At 42.1% G+C, this 20,631-nt stretch overlaps 1 protein-coding gene across 1 annotated transcript in view; it reads left to right on the forward strand.

The window, feature by feature from the left end:
- LOC126184949 (protein ERGIC-53) overlaps positions 1-20,631 on the forward strand; it is a 93,694-nt gene that overhangs the window by 10,118 nt on the left and 62,945 nt on the right. The window contains exon 7 of the mRNA XM_049927623.1: positions 16,978-17,134. Coding sequence (XP_049783580.1) covers positions 16,978-17,134 — 157 coding nt within the window. The remainder of the gene's footprint in view (positions 1-16,977; positions 17,135-20,631) is intronic.

Below are 20,631 nucleotides of genomic sequence, written 5' to 3' on the forward strand. Positions count from 1 at the left end.
CCCTTGGGTCCCTCCCTTCCCAGGTTTCCACAAGTGGGAAGGATTACGCTCAGCAGTGGCATAAGTGCACACGTTACTGCTGCAGATTCTGCCATTCCCTGTTCTTCTGGGTTTCCTTGGTGGGGGACTGTGCCTTAGTGATCACACAAGATCGCTGAGGCGATTAAAGATCGCAGGCGGGCACTCCAGTGTCACAAGTGGCATCCCTCTTTGGAACACCTCATTGCCTTTAAACAGCTCCGTTTGTGAGCCCGCCGCCTCATTTGCCAATGCAAGCAGGAGTGCTGGGAAAGGTATGTCTCCACCATTGGCCTCTGTACCTCTCCATCGCAGCTTTGGGCCAAGATTAGACAACTCTATGGCTATCTGACCCCTGTCAGCGTACCTGCGCTTTCACTGAATGGAGCAGTCTGTACTGACTGACACAATTGCAAACTGCCTAGTGGAGCATTTTGCTCAGAGTTCCGCTTCTGCGAATTACCCACTGGCCTTCCGCTCCCTGAGAGAGCAGTTGGAATGTCAGAGCCTTTCATTTCACACGTGCCATCCTGAATCGTGCAATGCTCCGTTCAGTGAGTGGGAATTCCAAAGTGCCCTAGCTGCTTGCCCTGATACGGCTCCCAAGCCAGATCGCATCCACTGTCAGATGCTCAAACACCTCTCGGTTGACTTCCATCGATGCCTCCTAGACTTTTTCAACCATATCTGGGTTGAGGGCGAGTTCCTGTCACAATCGTGGGAAAGTGTCGTAATCCCCGTGTTGAAACCTGGCAAGAGCCCATTGGAGCTGAACAGCTACCACCCCATTAGCCTCACCAATGTTCTTTGCAAGTTGCTCGAATGCATGGTGAGACGGAGGTTAAGTTGGCTACTCGAGTCTCGGGGCCTTCTGGCTCCGTCTCAGGGTGGGTTCCGTAAGGGCCGCACTGCCTCCGATTATCTGCTGTGCCTGGAGTCTGCCATCCGTACAGCCTTTGCCCACTGTCAGCATCTGGTCGCCGTCTTTTTTTACATGCTGAAGGCATACAATACGACATGGCGACATCAGATCCTCTCTACGCTTCATGGTTGGGGTCTTCAGGGTCTGCTCCCGATTTTCATACAAAATTTTCTGTCGCTTCGATTCTTCCATGTGCAAGTTGCGGCCTCAAATAGCTCCTCACAAGTTCAGGAGAATGGGGTACCACAACGATCTGTCTTAAGTGTCTGCCTCTTTTTGATTGCAATTAATGGGCTCGCTGCGGCAATGAGAATGTCTGTCTCTGCTTCCTTGTATGCTGACTACTTCTGCCTATACTATAGCTCCACTGGCATTGCAGCTGCTGAATGGCAGCTGCAAGGTGCTATCCGAAAGGCGCAGTCTTGGGCTGTAGCCCATGGCTTCCAGTTTCTGGCTGCCAAGACCTGCGCTATGCATTTCTGCCGGTGACGCACTGTTCACCCTGAGCCACGGCTTTATCTTGACGGCGAACCTCTTGATGTGGTGGAGACGCATTGGTTTTTGAGATTGGTTTTCGATACCCAGCTGACTTGGCTGCCTCATATTCAGCAGCTTAAACAAACGTGCTGGCGGCATCTTAACGCTCTTCGTTGTTTGAGTCACACCAACTGAGGTGCTGTTTGGTCTACCCTTCTACGGCTGTACCAGGTGTTAATCCAGTCCCATCTAAATTATGAGAGCCTGGCTTACGGTTCGGCATCCCCTTCTGCTTTGCGGTTGCTTGACCCCATCCTTCACAGCGGAATCACTCTCTCCACTGGAGCTTTCCACACAAGCCCTGTCACTAGCATACTTGTGGAGGCTTGTGTCCCTCCACTGCGGATTCGGTGCCAACGATTACTGGCCGCTTACGCTGCTCATGTTTGTAGCTCGCCTGGGCATTCCAGTTACTGTCTGCTGTTCCCCAACTTGGTCGTCCATCTACCAGAGTAGCGGCCCCGATCAGGGTGTACGATCTCAGTTCGTGTCTAGGCTCTTCTCTCTGGGTTTGAAGTTTTTCATCTTCCACCTCTTTTCCAGGCGCCTCTGCGTATATCCCCGTGGTGTGTGCCCCGCTCATGCCTTCGGCTCGATTTGGCACAGGGCCCGAAGGACTCAGTCCCTTCTGAGGCCCTCCGCTGCCACTTTATTTCAATCCTTGCCTCATTTCAAGGTTCTGATGTCTATACTGACGGTTCGATGGTTGTTGGCCATGTCGGTTATGCTCTTACTCTAGGGGATCATTATGAACAACACTCATTGCTGGCTGGCAGTGTTTTCACTGCCGAGCTGGTCGCCATCTCTCGCGCCCTAGAGTATATCTGCTCCTGCTGAGGTGAGTCCTTCGTTGTCTCTAGTGACTCCGTGAGTGGTTTAAGAGCTATCAACCAGTGTTTACCTCGCTCTCTTGTCGTGATGGCTATCCAGGAGTCCCTCCATACTCTTGCCCGTTGTGGCCGCTCTGTGATCTTTGTGTGGACTCCGGGTCATGTAGGCATCCCGGGAAATGAACGTGTTGATACACTGGCCAAATAGGCTGTTGGTGCACCAACCTTGGAGGTAGGCATTTCCGAGAGTGACCTGAGGTCAGTTTTGTGGCAGAATGTACTTTGCACCTGGGGTGAAGAATGGCGCACCCTTCCTTCATCCAACAAACTTCGGGCCATCAAGGAGGCTACCGGTGCGTGGCGCTCCTCCTTGCAGGTCTCTCGCAAGGACTCTGTTGTCCATTACCAGCTGCGCATTGGCCACACCTGGATGACACACAGCTATTTATTGCGCTGCGAGAACCCACCTTTGTCGCAGTGAGTCAGCTTTGATAGTGGTCCACATCTTGTTGGACTGCCCGCTTTAACTCCGCCCAGGCAGACATTTGCGCTGCCTGATACACTTCCTGCACTTTTATCAGATGACGTTGCGATGGCAGATTTAGAGTTTTATTTATTTATTTATTTATTTTTCTTCTATGGTCAGCCAACCACTGTCACACTCAGTGTGATTTTTAATTCCTTTTGTCTGGTCTCTGTCTGTGTCTTTCTTGTCCTGTGTTGTCTCTTGTCATCTCCATTGTTTGTTTTTATTCCTTGTGGGTGTTTAAAGTTCATGGAAAAAGGGACTGATGACCCTAGTAGTCTGGTCCCTTCAGTCCCACAAACCAACCAGCTGGAAGCATGTCAGATTCAGAAAGTGACAAGGAAACATGGGAAAGCAGAGAAAGAAAGCAATGTATACTGAGTAATGTAATGCAAACAGTATAGCCTGATAGCTAAATATGTAGCAGTACAGTTAAATCCCTTTTTAACGAATATCTGAGGATCCAAAACTTTTTCCCTTAAATAGGGATTTTCCTTAACTGGAGGTTTTGTGAGAGTACATAGAAAGAGTGACAAAGTCATAATTCAAGCATGTTTAAGTGATATAAGTGCTATTTAATTACAAAAATTACTAATATTATGTGATACTAATTTAAATGCAGTAAATACACAATTATTACAGTTCTCACAAAACACATTTTAAATATATGGCGTGTGACGAGGGCCTCCCGTCGGGTAGACCGCTCGCCTGCTGCAAGTCTTTCTATTTGACGCCACTTCGGCTACTTGCGCATCAATGGGGATGAAATGATGATGATTAGGACAAAACACAACACCCAGTCCCTGAGCGGAGGAAATCTCCGACCCAGCCGGCCCTTAGGATTGACAGTCTGTCGCGCTGACCACTCAGCTACTGGGGGCGGACTTTCATTTTAAAAAAAAGCAGGAAGCCTTGTTTTGTCATTCCAGCACACTGTAGTAACAGAAGTTGTTGCTCCAGTGTGTTGATAAGTTAGAATTGATTAATTTACATTGCAAGAGGAAAATACGTACCTGATGCTATCAGTTCCTTGCACAGCAAGAATGAAACTTGACGCAGTGCTCTCATCTGCCTCCTCCTCCTCCTCCTCATTTCCAGGTGCTACTTGTGTTCCATCATAAGCATTTCATTTGCAGCAGTCTCAGGTACACGAGTCAGGACACCACTACCACCACAACAATGTTCTGGAATACTGCATTTTCAAAAATAGCAGTTTGTTTTTACTTCCTTCAGAAACAATGTAGTCTTGCAGCAATTGATGTACCATAGCTAGCCTTTGTGAAACAGTTTAACATAGTTTATGTTATAGAGACAAACTTACACACAGTCTGTACAAGGCTGAGCCTCATGGCTTCCTTCCTCTCAAAGAATTTAATTGACTTCTGAACAACTGTTAACTCTGTATTTGGCTTTATTAGCGTGTATTATGCCCAGGTCCAGAGGCTGCAGATGACTTGTACAGTTTGGAGGAGCAGCACAACATAATGCAAATATTTATCTTAAAGATTGTCATTGACATTGCGAATGATAGTCATCTTCTGCTAAACTGTAAGCTTTCAACATTTGCAGTCTATAACTCCACAAAAGTAAAATTGAAAACTCTGGCACTTGAGTAAACAAATAAACTACCCCTCCCCGCCCTCATGCCTGCTGCTGTTGCTTGCAGTGTGGCTTCACCTGCTAGAGGCTGCAGTCGTGTGTGTGTGTGTGTGTGTGTGTGTGTGTGTGTGTGTGTGTGTGTGTGTTTGTTTTTCGACAAAGGCCATGATTTCAGGGTCATTAAGCACATGTGCCGGTATAGCTACAAGCCAAGTAGAGTTATAGATGATGATATACATGCATGTTGGCTGGTTGAATTTATTACCATTTACTGTGCCACATGACAAGAAATGACTTGTGTGAAATGAAATGGAAGGAAATCAGAAACTCACTTGAACATGTTGGGAATTGCACATAAACTGAATTTGAATTTGCAAGAGATTTCATGTTTATTCTTCATAATTGAACATTTTCTGAAAATGGGGTTCACTGAAAGTGGGGAGAAATAGCATTGTTCTTATGGGAGTTTTATCAGGACCAATGGAAATATTCTTTAAAAGCAGAATTTCCTTAAAAGTGGATTCATTAATTCAGGGTTTTACTAAATTTTATCTGTCTGCCTCTCAATGCTTCTTCTATGTAGCAGTCCTCATATCCTTTGTTCTTTTCGCGTTCTTTTACATTAAAGTAATCTGTTATCTGTGATCCTCAACTAATTACTGAAATACTCAGGCAGTGAAGAGGGCAATAAGCACCGCTTGGCTGTAGCCGCAATTAGACATTTACAAAACCTGCCACAGTGTGCAGTTCAGAAAACATCAAGTAAAAGTGTAAGACTGGTCAACCCAGTATCTATAGTGTACTTCAGAGAGAGAGAGAGAGAGAGAGAATGTTAATTGGGGAGATGTATAAAATGAGCCAAATGCTAATGATAAATGAAACGCATTTCTTGATAAATTTATATCTCTTTTTGAACATTGTTGTCCCAAAAAATTACTAAATGCAACACGAAACAGTTTTCGAAGAACATTGGGTTAATATAGGTTTTAAAATGTCTCTAGAAAGAAAAATAAATTTATATGAGACAGCAAAGATTAAAGACCCAGAAGTAATTTTACACTATAAAAATTATTGAACATCCTGTGAAAAGTTGTCAGAAAATTTTTAAAAAATGAAAAATGTAAATTAATAAGTGAAATTAACAACGCGGGCAATAAAATCAAATTAATATGGAATGTTGTTAGAAGAAAGACAGGAAAAGTAACCACTGGGTTAGGTAGTATTACTACTAACTTAACCAATAATACACAAATAGCTAATGTATTTAACAACCATTTCTTAAGTGTAGGTGAAAAAAAAATTGTGAGAATAGTTCAAAAGAAAAAGCCAAGCAATACATGGAAAAGTCAGTTCTGAAAATTCCTTGTCAGATTTACATCTAACAACCTGTTGTGAAATAAGGTAAATCATTAAATCTTTGAAAAATAAATGTTATGTTGGGGTACATGACATCTCTGACAAGATACGAAAACAATGTGGAGCAGTTACAGCTGATGTTCTGAGTCACGTCTGTAATGCATCACTAACTCAAGGTATTTTTCCAGACAAGTTAAAATATGCCATTGCCAAACCTCTCTACAAAAAAGGGAACAGCACAGATGTCGATAATTACCAGCCAGTTTATTTGCTTACAGCATTTTCAAAAATCACAGAGAAAGTAATCTACTAAAGAGTGGTTAGCCATCTCAACAGTAGTGGGATACTTAGTAAATCACAGTTTGGATTTCAAAAATCCTGTTCTACTGAAACAGCAATATAAAATTATGCTGCCCACATAATAGTAACTAAATAGTAAAATGTCACCAATTTTCTGTGACTTATCCAAAGTATTTGACCATGTGAACCATGACATTATGGTACAGAAATTACAATTCTACCTATAAATGGAACAGCATATGAGTGGTTTAAGTCACATCTACAGAACACGAAGTAAAAAATTTCTTTATATGGTTTAAGTGATTTAAGTTTCAGTAAGATTTAAGCAAGGAAGTTTCCCACTTTATCTAACTGGGGTGAAATTACATTAGGTGTTCCACAGGGGTTGATCATGGGTCCGGTTGTGTTCTTGATGTATATGAATGACCTCCTTTCTTATCTGAAACAAGAAGCTGAACTGATACTGTTTGCTGATGATACAAGCATCATTATTAATCCGGTACAAGAAGCTCCAAAAAAAAAATTATAGAAATAATGTCTTTGGAAAAGTTTTCTGCTTATGGGTTTGTTCTGAGCTTTGAAAAAACACAATACATCCAATTTTCTACTGCAAGGAGTACAGTTCCTTCAAAAAATGTAACACATCAACAGAAGTCAGTAGCCAGGATAGAGCATATTATGTTTTTGGGTGTGTGTATGTAGATGAGAATCATAAGTGGAAAATTCATATTTTGGATCTCCTAAACTGACTAGGTTCAGCAACTTTTGCAATCAGAATAATTGCTAATGTTGAGGATATAGGAATTAGCAAGCTAGCATACTCTGCATACTTTCACTCTCTTATATCGTACGGAATATTATTTTGGGGTAACTCAACTCTTAGGCAAAAAGTATCCACTGCTCAAAAGAAAGTGGTTAGAATAATGTGTGGGGCTCATAGTCGCACATCTTGTAGGCATCTGTTTAAAAGATTAGGAATTCTTACAACAGCCTCACAGTGCATCTACTCAGTAATGAAATATATTCTCAACAACATGGACCAGTTTAAAAGCAACAATGGCATTCATGATGACTTAACATTATCCTCTGCATAACCTATCTTTGGCACTGAAAGGGGTAAAATATGCTGCTGTGAAACTTTTCGATAAATTACCAGATGAAATAAAATGTTCCACGTCATAATGGTTACTGTGAGATTGATTAGTGAAACATGTAACTAACTAGGTAACTTGTCCCCATATTTTACAATGCCCTGTGGTAACATTTGAGGAGGTATTAAACATAGTCCTAACCTCAGCTTGATCCTCCAGTAACCTTCGACAATGCCTTGCAGTCTTTATCATTTTTAAAACCACATATAGCCTTGGAAAATTAATGCAAGTCAGTAACACATTTCTTACTCTCATATTAATTAATTTTATTTCTGCAGAAGTGCATTATGCCACTTTTATTACAAGACTAGTGACGTGCCCTGGCTCATGTCTGGCTTAGTAGTAATAAATTAGACAGACAGACCTTCCTCCTGAATCACTGCATTAGTGAAAACCATGTAAAAATCAGTGCAGTAGTTCCTAAGATTAGCCTTAACATAAAGACAGAAAAGTGCAGCGGAGATTTAAATTTATAGTACGTATATAAGAGCACACAACACATTAACAAGACTATGACATCCTGAGCCAAGCCAACAGTACAGATGCAGTAGTTAATTAGCTTTATGTGTAGAATAATCGTAGTTATCTCCAGTTTTGTACCAGGCTTTATACCAAATGAAGTGGCACAGTGGTTAAAGCACAAGAAAACCATTTTACAAATTGGGATTCAAACTCGTGCCTGTGTGCCCCCCTCCCCCCTTGCATGTTTGTTGTTTTTCAGAGTGCGACTGGTTGTGGTGAGGGTAGTGTCGGGTGGGTTGGGTAGAGGGAGGTGAGAGTGACTGGGGGAGTGTGGCTAGCGGCTTGGAGGGAGGTGCCCAGTTTGCAGGCTAGGAATATGGACAAGTGCAATGTGCTGCGAATACATAGAAAGATAGATCCCTTATCATTTAGCTACAAAATAGCAGGTCAGCAACTTGAAGCAGTTAATACCATAAATTATCTGGGAGTACGCGTTAGGAGTGGTTTAAAATGGAATGATCATATAAAGTTGATCGTTGGTAAAGCAGATGCCAGACTGAGATTCATTGGAAGAATCCTAAGGAAACGCTATCCGAAAACAAAGGAAGTAGGTTACAGTACGCTTGTTCGCCCACTGCTTGAATACTGCTCAGCAGTGTGGGATTCGTACCAGATAGGGTTGATAGAAGAGATAGAGAAGATCCAACGGAGAGCAGCGCCCTTCGTTACAGGATCATTTAGTAATCGCGAAAGCATTACGGAGATGATAGATAAGCTCCAGTGGAAGACTCTGCAGGAGAGACACTCAGTAGCTCAGTACGGGCTTTGGTTAAAGTTTCGAGAACATACCACCACTGAAGAGTCAAGCAGTATATTGCTCCCTCCTACGTATATCTCACGAAGAGTCCATGAGGATAAAATCAGAGAGATCAGAGTCTACACATAAGCATACCGACAATCCTCCTTTCCACAAATAATATGAGACTGGAATAGAAGGGAGAACCGATAGAGGTACTTGAGGTACCCTCCGCCACACACCGCCAGGTGGCTTGCAGAGTATGGATGTAGATGTAGAGAGGGGGCAGATATATGGGCTGGCATGATTTAGCTGACGGTGAGAAGAAACACATGCTGAAGGCGATGTGAGTTAGGAGGGGTGACAGGATGGAAGAAGGGGACTGTTTGATGGAGGGTGCAGAGTCAGTGGGCTATCTGATACAGAGGCTAGGCTGATTACAGGAGCAGATGATGTGTTGTAAGGATAACCCATCTGCATAGTTCAGAGAAGCTGATGGTGAAGGATCCATCTGGCTTGGGATGTGAATCAGCCATTGAAATTAAGCAAGTTGTGCTCAACTGCCTGTTGAGACACTGGGTGGTAAACTTTGTTCGTGACAACAGTTCGATAGTGACCATTCATCCTGGTGGATAGCTGGTCGATAGTCAAACCAGCATAAAAGGCTGTGCAGTGTTTCAGCAGAGTTGGTATATGACGTGGCTGCTTTCGTAAGTGACCGGGGCTCTGCTAGTGTAGGACAAGCCTGTGACAGGTGGTGCTGGGTGGGTGGTTTGGGCATGTCTTGCACCTTGGTATATGGTCCTTGTGAGAAGAAGTTGGGAACTTGTTTCACTGGGATGGACTAGGATGTTGTTGGATGGCAGAACACCACTTTAGGAGGGGTGGGAAGGATCTTGGGTAGAGTGTCCCTCAGAGATATTGGGTGATTGGGGGGGGGGGGGGGTGCTCCTTTGTAGCTGATTCTTGTGTGGTGGGAGGATTGGGGTTGTGTGGGAGGGAGGGATGGCAGTTTTCGAATACAGGTGACATGGTCATGCATGGCTTCTGTGACACCCTGGAGCTCCATTTGCAACCATTACGGCTGCGGTGCACCATGTTCTGTGTAACGCCTGTCAACAAGATCACAGTTACACCACCTTCCAGCAACCAACCAGTACATTTAAACTCTGAATTCATTCATCCCTCCTCACCAGTCCCTGTCAGAACTATATGCGTGTGATAGTATCTTACACACTTTCAACTACTGTCATGCCACAAAACAGTCTTATTGCTCCCAGCACTACTTCTTCTGTCCTTTCCACTTGATGAACTCTTGCTATATTATCCGGTTCTCATTATAACCACCTTACACTTTCACTTGCCCATTTCGCATGTCATTTCCCATTTCGTATCATCCATACCACAATGGATCCCTGATCCGTCATCCTGCACCACTTCTGAAAAATATCTTTTTCCCTGGCTAAAACCCAGCCCAACACGTGTTTCAATCCCCGAGTGACCTAACCATAAAAATCCCCTACTCTAGATGCAATCCCTCCTTTCGTAATGAACTTCGCCTTTTCAGGTTCTACCAGTCGCTATCCCTTGTGGAACTGGTACTGCAAAAATACCTCTCCTTGGCACAGGTACCCTAGAACCACCTCTGTTTGCTCCACAAGATACTTTTATTGTACAGTCCTCACTACGTACACCTCAGCTTCGAAATAGAAACCCTTGCACTCCGAAACCTGGAGGACCATTCCAGATACCAACTCCATAAATTGTCCAATCCATTGTCATCCTCCTCCTGTTATGGGGTATCACTATCCATAAACACCCATCCGTCTCACTGTGAGCTCCCTTTTTAGCCCTTCAAAGCACCCAGACCCTGCACGGCAGACTCGTTCAAATTAACCACATCTCCCAAAACACTGTTTCTAACATCTCCACCAAAAACTTCAGTCCCACAGAAGTTTCAGTCCTATCCAAAGGTGTAACCTTCAGCCCTACCCTCAAATTTAACCATGTTGGATTTGACAAGTAGCAACTCTCCTCCTCCCGATCTCTAAGGTGGAAACACTTCTTTTTCACCAGTCTCTGACCGAAGCAAACCTAATCCCAACATTGAACCTTGTCTCACAGTTCATACCACCATTCAAGTGTGACCCACCCCTCCCCTAACCACCCCCTAGCCAGCTCCCAGGAATTCCTTACCTCCAACTTGGCCTCACCAACCATCTCTAGATGCCTTTTGAAGAACACTGATCTTTCAGCAGAAGGAAAGACAAACATACACAGCCTGAAAAGAGATCCAGACCTAATCGTCATCCCTGACTACCTGAACAAAATAATCTCCAATCATTACTGAAATCCACAGGTCATTTCCAGAAGCTCTCACCTGAGTCCATCTCCCCCCTCACCACAACAATACCCCACACACCCACCTTCTACATGCTCCCCAAAATCCTCAAACTCATCAGTCATGGATGCCCCATTGTATTGGGCTATTGTGCTCCCACTGAAAGAATTTCCACTGTTTACCAACACCTCCACCCAATTGCCTGAAACCTAGCCTCCCATGTCAAAGATAATGGCCACTTTCTTCACCAACTTTCCACCATCCCCACCCATTTACCTTCTGGATCCTTACTTGTCACTGTTGATGCCACCTATCTATATACCAACATCCTTTATACCGATGGACTTGCCACTACAGGACACTGCCTCTTCCAACATCCTTCAGTCTCTAAAGGTGTTCCCTCGTTCCTTATACACCTTACCAACTATATCTTGACCCACTACTACTTTTCCTTTGAAGAGAAGGTTTACAAACAAATCTGTGGCACAGTCATGGTTACTCACGTGGCATACTGCTATGTCAACCTGTTTTTGGGCCATCTAGGGAAAATCTTCCTAGTCTTCCAATAATCTCAACCTCTTGTTTGATTAAAGTTCATTGATGATATCTTCGTGATATGGACTCAGGGCCAAGGCACTCTATCTACATTGCTTCACAACATCAACACTTTATCTCCCATCTGTTTTGCCAGGTTCTACTCTACTGAACGTGCCACCTTCCTGAACACTGACCTCCACCTCTCTGATGACTCAGTCCACACCTCTTTACATCAAACCCACTAACCACCAACAGTACCTGCATTTCGACAGCTGCCATCCATTCCACACCAAAAAATCCCTTTCGTACAACCTAGCCACCCATGGACGACACATCTACAGTGACAAGATCTCCCTTGTCCAGTATGCTGAAGGCTTCACAAAGGCCGTTAGACAGCCAATACCATCTCAACCTAGTCCACAACAAATTTCGCATGCCGCATACTCTCACACCACCAATCCTCTCACCTCCCCCAATAATCAGCTACAAAGGAGTGCTCCCCTCATCACCCTGGACTGGAACAATTTAACCACGGCTTTGATTATATCTCGTCCTGCCCTGAAATGAGGGACAGTCTACCCGAGATCCTTACTACCTCCCCTACGGTGGTGTTCTGTTACCCACCCAATGAACGTACATGTCGTCTTAGTCCAGGGATGGGCAACCTTTGGTGACCTGTGGGCCTGATTGACATGCTCACCTAAGTTCGTGGGCCATCACATCACATCACATGACAAATGCATTGCTAGTGCAGGAAGTCAAAACTATAGTGACGGTGAAGTTAATGTTTATGGAGCAATGCACTGATATGAATGGCACCCATTTCCCGACGCAGCAACAAATTATGCATTTTTGAAGGTATTTCCATTTTATGTTTAGCCCATCTTCAGATGTTTACCTTTATTTATGCATCAAGAACATCTTTTCTTAACTTAGGTTGTTTTACTATAGTAGTCTTACAAATTTCTTTTCCAGAATTCTGTAATGCTGTTAGTAAAGAAACAATTTTCACGACCTGTAAATAAATATAAACATCTGAAGAATAGTTTTGATAACTGATCGCTTGGGACCAGGCAAATTCGCATTTTGCGATAAACACGAAATAGATACGAATTTTGCCTGAAAATGCGAAATTACTTAATAGACGCTGTTTCATAGTGAATTGATCCAGATGATCTATTTATCAGGGATAGTTTGAAATAGCTGTATTTTCTGCATACAGTATCAAAAATGTAAACAGTTACTGGCATTGTACATCATCTGGCAAAGCCCAATTTGGAAAGATAATGTGTGCAAGAACTTACTTGCAAAATACAGTGTATGAAAGCAACGATGTACCATTGTGCTCAATGATCTGGTGCCATTGCAGTATAGATTGTTGAATGGCCTGTTTAAGGTACATGTCGCACAATGCAATGTACTACTCAGCCAAGGGACCTAGCATTTTATAAGAAAGAAATGCCTTTGTTTGGTAGCTAAAGTTCAAAAGATGTTATAAAGCAGACAGTTTTAACATAGAAAATTAGGTGATGGATGTTTTGAACTGTAGTTGTATCTAATAGCGTTAGACGCAGAGTCTGAACTAAGTTGTTAACAATAATCTAACTTAAACAAGCAATTGGGTGTTAGCTGTCCCTGAATAATGCTTTGTGTTGTGCATTGCCCTTTTCTTCTTTCTTTGTTTGAAATAAGTGAAGCTACTAATCCTGGTCCATCAGATTTCTATTACAACCCTTACAACATCAGAAGAGTTCAGTGATCCCTGTGACAATGTGTTAATTCTGATGACAATGTGTTAGTTCTGATGTAGGCTGCTGCCCAGTGAAATGGGGGCAGGGTTGGGTTTGTTTCCCTGCACCGCTCCTGTCTCTGTGGCGGTTAAAATTGTAGTCTGTTTAAGCTTGCGGCCATTTGCAGCGGTTGCCTATAGTGCCCTCCATCTGCTCTGTAGTGATTGGAAAACCAAATCTGTAACATTTTTCAATGGCGCCAAAATTCTTCCTCTAACGTTAAAATTGAGTTGCTGTACGTTTGGTTCTACTTCTGTGCTAAGTGCCTTGTCAGTTCTACCTCTAGCGTTATCAAGCATGGGTCGTAGGGCTATGAATGCCCACAAAAAGTCAAAATTAATAGTCTGCAGACTTTTTAATCTTCAGATTGGGTGGAAAAAGACAATGTCCAGAAACACCTCATATCGGAGACACATTGACTCAACTGGTGGGAAAATGCTGCTGCTTTTCAACAGAACAATCCTTTTTGAAAGCTTAAATGCAGCCAAACGAAGAAAGTAAAAGCAATTTTGGAAAAAAAAGGTACTGAAATTTTTGCAAAAGCAAACATTCCAGTCAAAAACCAGCACTTTAACAGTCATTTTCAAAGAACTAATAATTTGTCTCCACTCGTGCAGTGTGACAATCTTTTAAATTTGTGCTTCTAATCATTTACAAACAAAGAAAATAGATGCCAATTTCGATGAAAATGGACACAAATTTTGCAAGAAATAGATACAAATTTTAACAAAAATAGATGCTACATTTTCAAGTCCCTACTGATAACATAGGCATGGGTTATTTCTGTAATTCTTAAAAAAGAAGGTATCATTTTTGTTAATTTTAAAAAGTTTAAAATTTCAAATTGTTTGAACGTAGCACATACCACCTGTATTACACAGAAGTGAAACTAAGAAAATGTGATCAACATAAGGATGGATTGTCAGACCGATAATGCTTGCCCTCATGCACTTAGTGAGACTATTTTGGTTGGCATCAATATTGTTTGTCAGTGTTTCCACTATGGACATAGGAGAATACGCACCCTGAGACTGTCATATTAACATATTGACAGTAATACTGAATGTGTGAAGCCTTGTTGGCTTCCATGTGACATTTCTGTGTTCTGGGCGGAGTACAGTGTAAGCATTTTTGTTTCTCTTCCATGTGTTTCTTCTGTGGGCGACACTGAAACCAATCGCGGGCTGGATCTGGCCCGCAGACGAGAGGTGGCCCACCTGTCTCCAAGTTCATCCCTGTACCCCTCCCACTCCCTGAAGCAGACTAATGTGCAAGACCTGCCCAATCTACTCACCCAACACCTCGTACTCCAGCCCTTTCACAGGCTTGTCCTACTCGATCAGATGCCATCACTTGTGAAAGCAGTCATGTCATATACCAACTCTGCTGTAGACACTGCTCAGCCTTTTATGTTGCTATGGCTACCAACTAGGAATGGCCACTGCCAAACTGTTGCCAAGAACAAAGTTGACGAACATGCTCAGTTTCAGTGGCTGCTTTACAACACGAGCCATCTGGATCCTTCTGTCCTCCATCAGCTTCTCAGAATATGCAGATGGGGGAGTTATCCTTACAACACGACCTCTGTTCCTGTGATTGTCCTGGCCTCAATCTTAAGTAACCCATTGCCCCTGTACCCTCCACCCAGTCTCCTCCCTCCCCCCTTCCCCTCCTCCACACACAAGTGTGTGTCCTTACACTAGCTCGTTAAAGGATAACTGAAAGCTAGCAAGTTTTCCATCTTTTGTGTGTGTCTATGGACAACTAATGCTTTTGTTTTTCAGTGAGTGGTCTCCTTTAATCTCAAGGTATTTGCTTTTTACTGTGTCAGTCTTTGACTGAATCATTTTCAGAATTGCGTATGATGCATCTCAGTCTCAAAACTGTTAATTTTCTATTCTCCAGGTTCTTATCCATTGCCCTAATAAAACTTGTCTTGAGATATTAAGCCTACATATCACAAAACTTTATAGTTGTTTCTTTGTCATGTAGGAAAGTGTATTATTTGATCAGTTCTTCATCCTATCAATTCTTCATCCTTTTGTGCTTGTGTTGCAAGTTACAACCATTACTCCACGAAGGCTGTCACCTTTTTTGTGAAAATTAATAACTTCACACTCACTTGAGACCTGTTTCCGCTTTTTAATCATTTCAAGTGACAGACTGGGAGGTAAGAATATTGATTCATCACACTGAAGACAGAAATGATACCAAAGCTTTCTGGTCACTGACTGTACACAACTGGTCCTGAACAGATGTCTTAGACAGATAAATGCTTTTACTTTTTCATATTTGATTAATAGTTACATGTGCTTACAACTGTTCTTGAAAGGTTTTATTGTTGGGTTCGTAGTCTTTTCCAGGAACCTAATGTATAGAAATCTTCATGTACTACAGAGCTTGAATTCATATGGAGAGCACTTTCTACCCAAAAGCAAAATGTATAGTAATCACTAATTATGGTGCAACCTCATTAGACACTATTTTGTTGTTTTTGTAAATAGGCAGCCAAAAATATGTTCAACTTTCAAAAATACTGCTGCCAAATGACAAAGTTCTGAATTTAATACCCTCACCTCCAGTATGAAACAGTTGGGAGTAAACATGGTATTAACTCTACTCATCCATAGTGACATCTATTAATCCATTTGGGATATCATTTTACACCCATTGTTTGCAGTAACAAGGTGAAAATTAAGCACTTCATTCAAAGATACTCAAGATACAGAGTGAGCCTCCTACAAAACACAAACTTGTATGATACTGCATGTTTCAACTTCAAAGCCTAAAATTTTCCACTAATAAACTAAAGAATTTTAAATAGAACACTGATTGCATAGTCAGTCACTGGAGAGCAGCATGTAAAAATTCTAACATGGCGGCATGTTCCACGTGCTGACACAGTAAGAAGATACACCCCAACTTATGCTCAGTGTGAGTTCTCCTGTATTTTTCCTACCTTTATTTTGATGTCTAAAAACAATGAATTCATACTGTCCATAGAGCACAGTACAATTATATTCTAAATTATGTAAAAGAACTTGTCAAAAATGTTCAAATAGTAACTTTAATCACACCTGCAATTCTTTATCTGTTTCTAATTAATTTCAACATCTTAATCATCTCCAAATAGTTTCGTTCTTGATATCCTATAATTCATTCAGAGATAATGATCTACAAAAGTATTCACAAACTGAAACTGCAGGTGCTGGTCTTTTGCATGTATCATTGGAAGCAACTGTGGACAAGGTAGCTTCTGGAAGGAGGTCGTCCCTATATGCTTTCCATGGGATTTTAACATGTACCCTCAGTAGGATGAACTTAACATTTGATGTATAACAATCCGAACTCATTCTGGAAGGTTCTTTCGATATTAGCCTTTTGGCAGTGACTTGCAGCCATGGAGGTATTACCATAATTTTGTTCTTACAACCTGAATGCGAAAGACAGGAGAGGATGAAGCATTCCAGGCTTGATTCTGAGAGCAAAAAATCTTGCTATTTTATTACAACCATTCCATATGGGTTTAGAAAGTCACTCTGCCTGTGTCATTCTGATCATAAGGCGGCTAGTTGAAAGGGCTGCCATGAATTAATTTTCATCGTGCGGTGGTTTCTATGCAAGTAACTCGCTCATCTAATGTCCTTTGATATACAGATCGTGCATATTGTGCTGTGCCCAAAAGTTTAATATTGTGGAAATATATGAACTTAATTTGCAGTTTGTTAATGATCTTGGATGCATTTGAGTAGTACAAATTCTACACATTATGTTATAATGTTTGCTAATAACACTGAAATATGTTTATATAGATGATCACGATGTTCTCCACTTCCTGACCACAAGCTTGCATCCTCCTGGGCAAGCACCTCCACCGCCCTCTCTAGCACGGGTCACTGACGAGGAGCAGAAGAAACTCAGTCAGGAATATGCAGATTATCAGAAGAAGTTGGAACAGCAGAAAGAAGAGTAAGTGTCTAAAAAATGACTAGTAGTGTTTTAAGTCCATTACAGCATTTCCTGTTGTAGTTATAAGAGCAATGTTTATTACTTTCATTATTTGACATGACTCTTGTTAAATTATAAAAGCATTTGACAGTTGTGGAAATTGCCATATCTGAAGAAGCTGAAATAATTGTACTAGCTCTCCCCATTCTTTTGTGAGTCCATACGTTGTAAGTCCCAGAGCATTGCAGCCTTTCTTCTCTTCCTGTGCCGCAAAACTATCCTATATTTATCACTTAGACTTAAACCTCCAATGGATACTCTAGTCAATGTTGACTCAGCCTTGCCCCCCAGTCTCTGCTTTCGTAACTCTATTTTGCCTTTTGCTAATGACACAACCATTTTGGTTCACTTAACAAATGTCCTGTTATCAAGCTTGACCACCACATTAATTTTAAAATTTCTCTGTAAGTCACCCAGTACACAGTAGATGGTTGATGGGGGTTGGGGGTTCTCAGGTTATCCCTATGATGGTAGCCACCTGATTACAGGGAATATGCTGCTGGTGTATCTACTCATCCTTCACCATGTATGCCCAGGGGTCTATTTTAAATGGAACATGGGACCAACTCTCGACAACCTCCATGCCAGGTGACCATAGCTTTAGAGGGGTGACACCTAGTGGGAGACAGACCTTCCCTTCCCTTCCCTTCCCTTCCCTCCCCAAGTGAGGTAGTGGTTGGCACCACGACAGAATAGTCATAATTAAGAGAATAAAGCTAAACCATGCTAGTGGTCATATGGCACCAGCAGTTTCATCAGATAAGTTTACCCTCATTAGCTATGAATCGAGATGAAAATCGATCAGACAAACAAGCAAAGACACATGTGCTTAAACTCCCAAGACTGGTGGGCAGTCCTTCAGATACCAAACCCTTATTTTTTGTAGAGAAAATTGATGTCAAATATGGTGAGGTCACTTCAATGTGGAAGGGATCCATGCTGATTAAAGCACCCTTCTCCTTTCCAGTCACGGGCATTGTTACTCTGCAACAAAATTCACGATATTACTTTCAGTTATCCCCCCCCCCCCCCCCCCCCAAGAACAGAAATACTGAATGATTAAGGGTATAATATTCCCAGGGACCTTGTATTTCAAACTAATGAGAAATTATGTGCAGATTCGGAAAGTCAGTGTCCATTCTATCAGTTTGCTCTGATAAGGGCCTGAAAATAACAATGTTGACAATGAAGCATTTATCATGGGTTTTGAGGGTGACTTTGTTACTGGAAAAAGTTAAGATTATGGTCTAGCAGTGTGATGTAAAGCCCATTGTACCATCCACAACGAGGTGCTTAAAGTGTTTGAAATTGGGCCACATGTTCATTGAATAAACCAGTGTGGACAGAATGTCGGACAACCACAACATGAGGGTACCCTGTATGTAAAACCATCTCATTGCATCAGTTGCAGGGAGGATCACTCCCACCAATCACCAACCTGCCCTGTCACTGGAGGGGAACGTAAAGTCAAAGAATTAAAGATCTTTGATTGTTTGACTATCTTAATTCATCCATTCATGTGAGGGAGGGGACTCTCCCCCTTTCCTTTACTGAGGTTCCCCTCAACCCATATGATAAAGGGCAACCTACTCCCCCTGCCCATCCCAACCTTAACAGATGTTTTGCTCCTTCCTTGTCCTGCTGCCTTAATTGCTGCAACCTCATATGCTAATGACAGGGACTTCAAATGGTGCAGATATTGGGCCACATGACAGGTTGTTCTGCATCTGTTCATGACTCTTACCTCGATACTCCTACCGAAACCAAGTACTATGAGGAGGGCATGAAACCACAGGTGATTGTGAGTCCAGCAGCCTCAATTGCCTTGGATCCTTCCTTCTGTAGTATCAAAATTGTGGAAGCAGATATCAACTGGCAGGTGGTACTATCCCAAACTGAGTCATTATTAAAAATTGGTATTTGACATACATGCAAACACAATCCAATGGAAATTTTATTGTTATTGTTGCTACCCTGTTGAATGGAAACAATTGCTCACCCCATGATGGGGTGTGTAGACTGGTCTTTGAGCCATTTATAGTGACCAAATACCATGATGGGAGCTGTGGCGGTACAATATATAAAGGGCAGTCACATGAGAATGAAAAAGATAAAAAAGTAACAGAACTTTTTATTATTTCAGCAGTAATTACCATAACTGTGATGTTTATCCCACTTAGATACAAGACAGACACTGTTTTCATCTGAAACAAATCAGTGGCCACAAATGTCTTTCCTCAGGGCTCCAAAATTATGGAAATTGCATTAAAAAAGAAAGAAAGAGGAAAAAAAAACAGTGCCTGCTCGTATGTTGCCACGGTTGCTTAGAGTACAGTGCAGAAGTTTCTTTGGTAAGCCCTTACACATGCTCCACCCAGTACTGATCTCTTCCCATGAAAATTCCATAATTTGGAGCCCTGAGAAGACACTCGTGGCCATGAAGTTGCTTCACATGAAGAGTTGCATGCCTGGGTACAGTCATGGTCCCGTAGGCAGCCACTAACATTTTTCCATAAAGGCATTGACTGTCATGTCTCACAGTGGGAGAAACGTATTAACAATTATGACAGTTACATTTGAAATAATAGTGTTTCCTTAAATGTGGTGGAAACTTTTGATAGATTGTAAATACTTTTGGATTAACCCTGTCACTACTACAGATGTTATCTTTGCATTCATTCTGAGGTGGCTTTTGTTATGGCTGTACTGATTGGCAAGTGCCGGTGTCTGTGCTGATATAGAGAATTCTGGCCAGTATGAAATGCTTATCATCCAGTTTTTCAAAAACTATTAGCTGAGAAAAATAATTTTTTGCCCATTCTACAGTCTGATGTCTTACCTAATAAAGAACTGATATTCTTTCAGTTATCCATCATACTTCATATGCGCGCGCGCGCGCGCACACACACACACACACACACACACACACACACACACACACACACACAGGATTTAACTTTTACAAACAGTGGCCACTTCTTCTAGCAGAAGCGTTGAAGGGGAAGGAAAAGGGGTGAAGGAAAAGCGCTGGAGAGGTTAGGGAAAGGGGTACAGTTTAGAGGTCACCCAGAACCTCGGGTCAGGGGAGACTTACTGAATGGGATGAGAAGGAAAGTTTTTGCTTATCATCCCATCTGCGTCCATTTACATATTATTATCAATAATTGATTATTATCATTGTTAGACTAAATGAAATATTGCACAAAATCTTAAAGATTATGCTTAGGTAAAAACACATTGTGAAAACTGTGTGTATGTTTGATTTTAGCTCATACATTGCATTGATTGAAATGTAGACAAGCTTTTATTTAAAACTGAAGGTGGAAAACACACACACACACACACACACACACACACACACACACACACACACACACACACACACACACACACACACACAAGACAGAACTGTTGATCATTTTTCCATTTGCCCTTTTTCATGTGGCTGACCCTTGACT

The sequence above is a fragment of the Schistocerca cancellata genome, chromosome 4 (assembly GCF_023864275.1).
Source record: "Schistocerca cancellata isolate TAMUIC-IGC-003103 chromosome 4, iqSchCanc2.1, whole genome shotgun sequence".
NCBI lineage: Eukaryota > Metazoa > Arthropoda > Insecta > Orthoptera > Acrididae > Schistocerca > Schistocerca cancellata.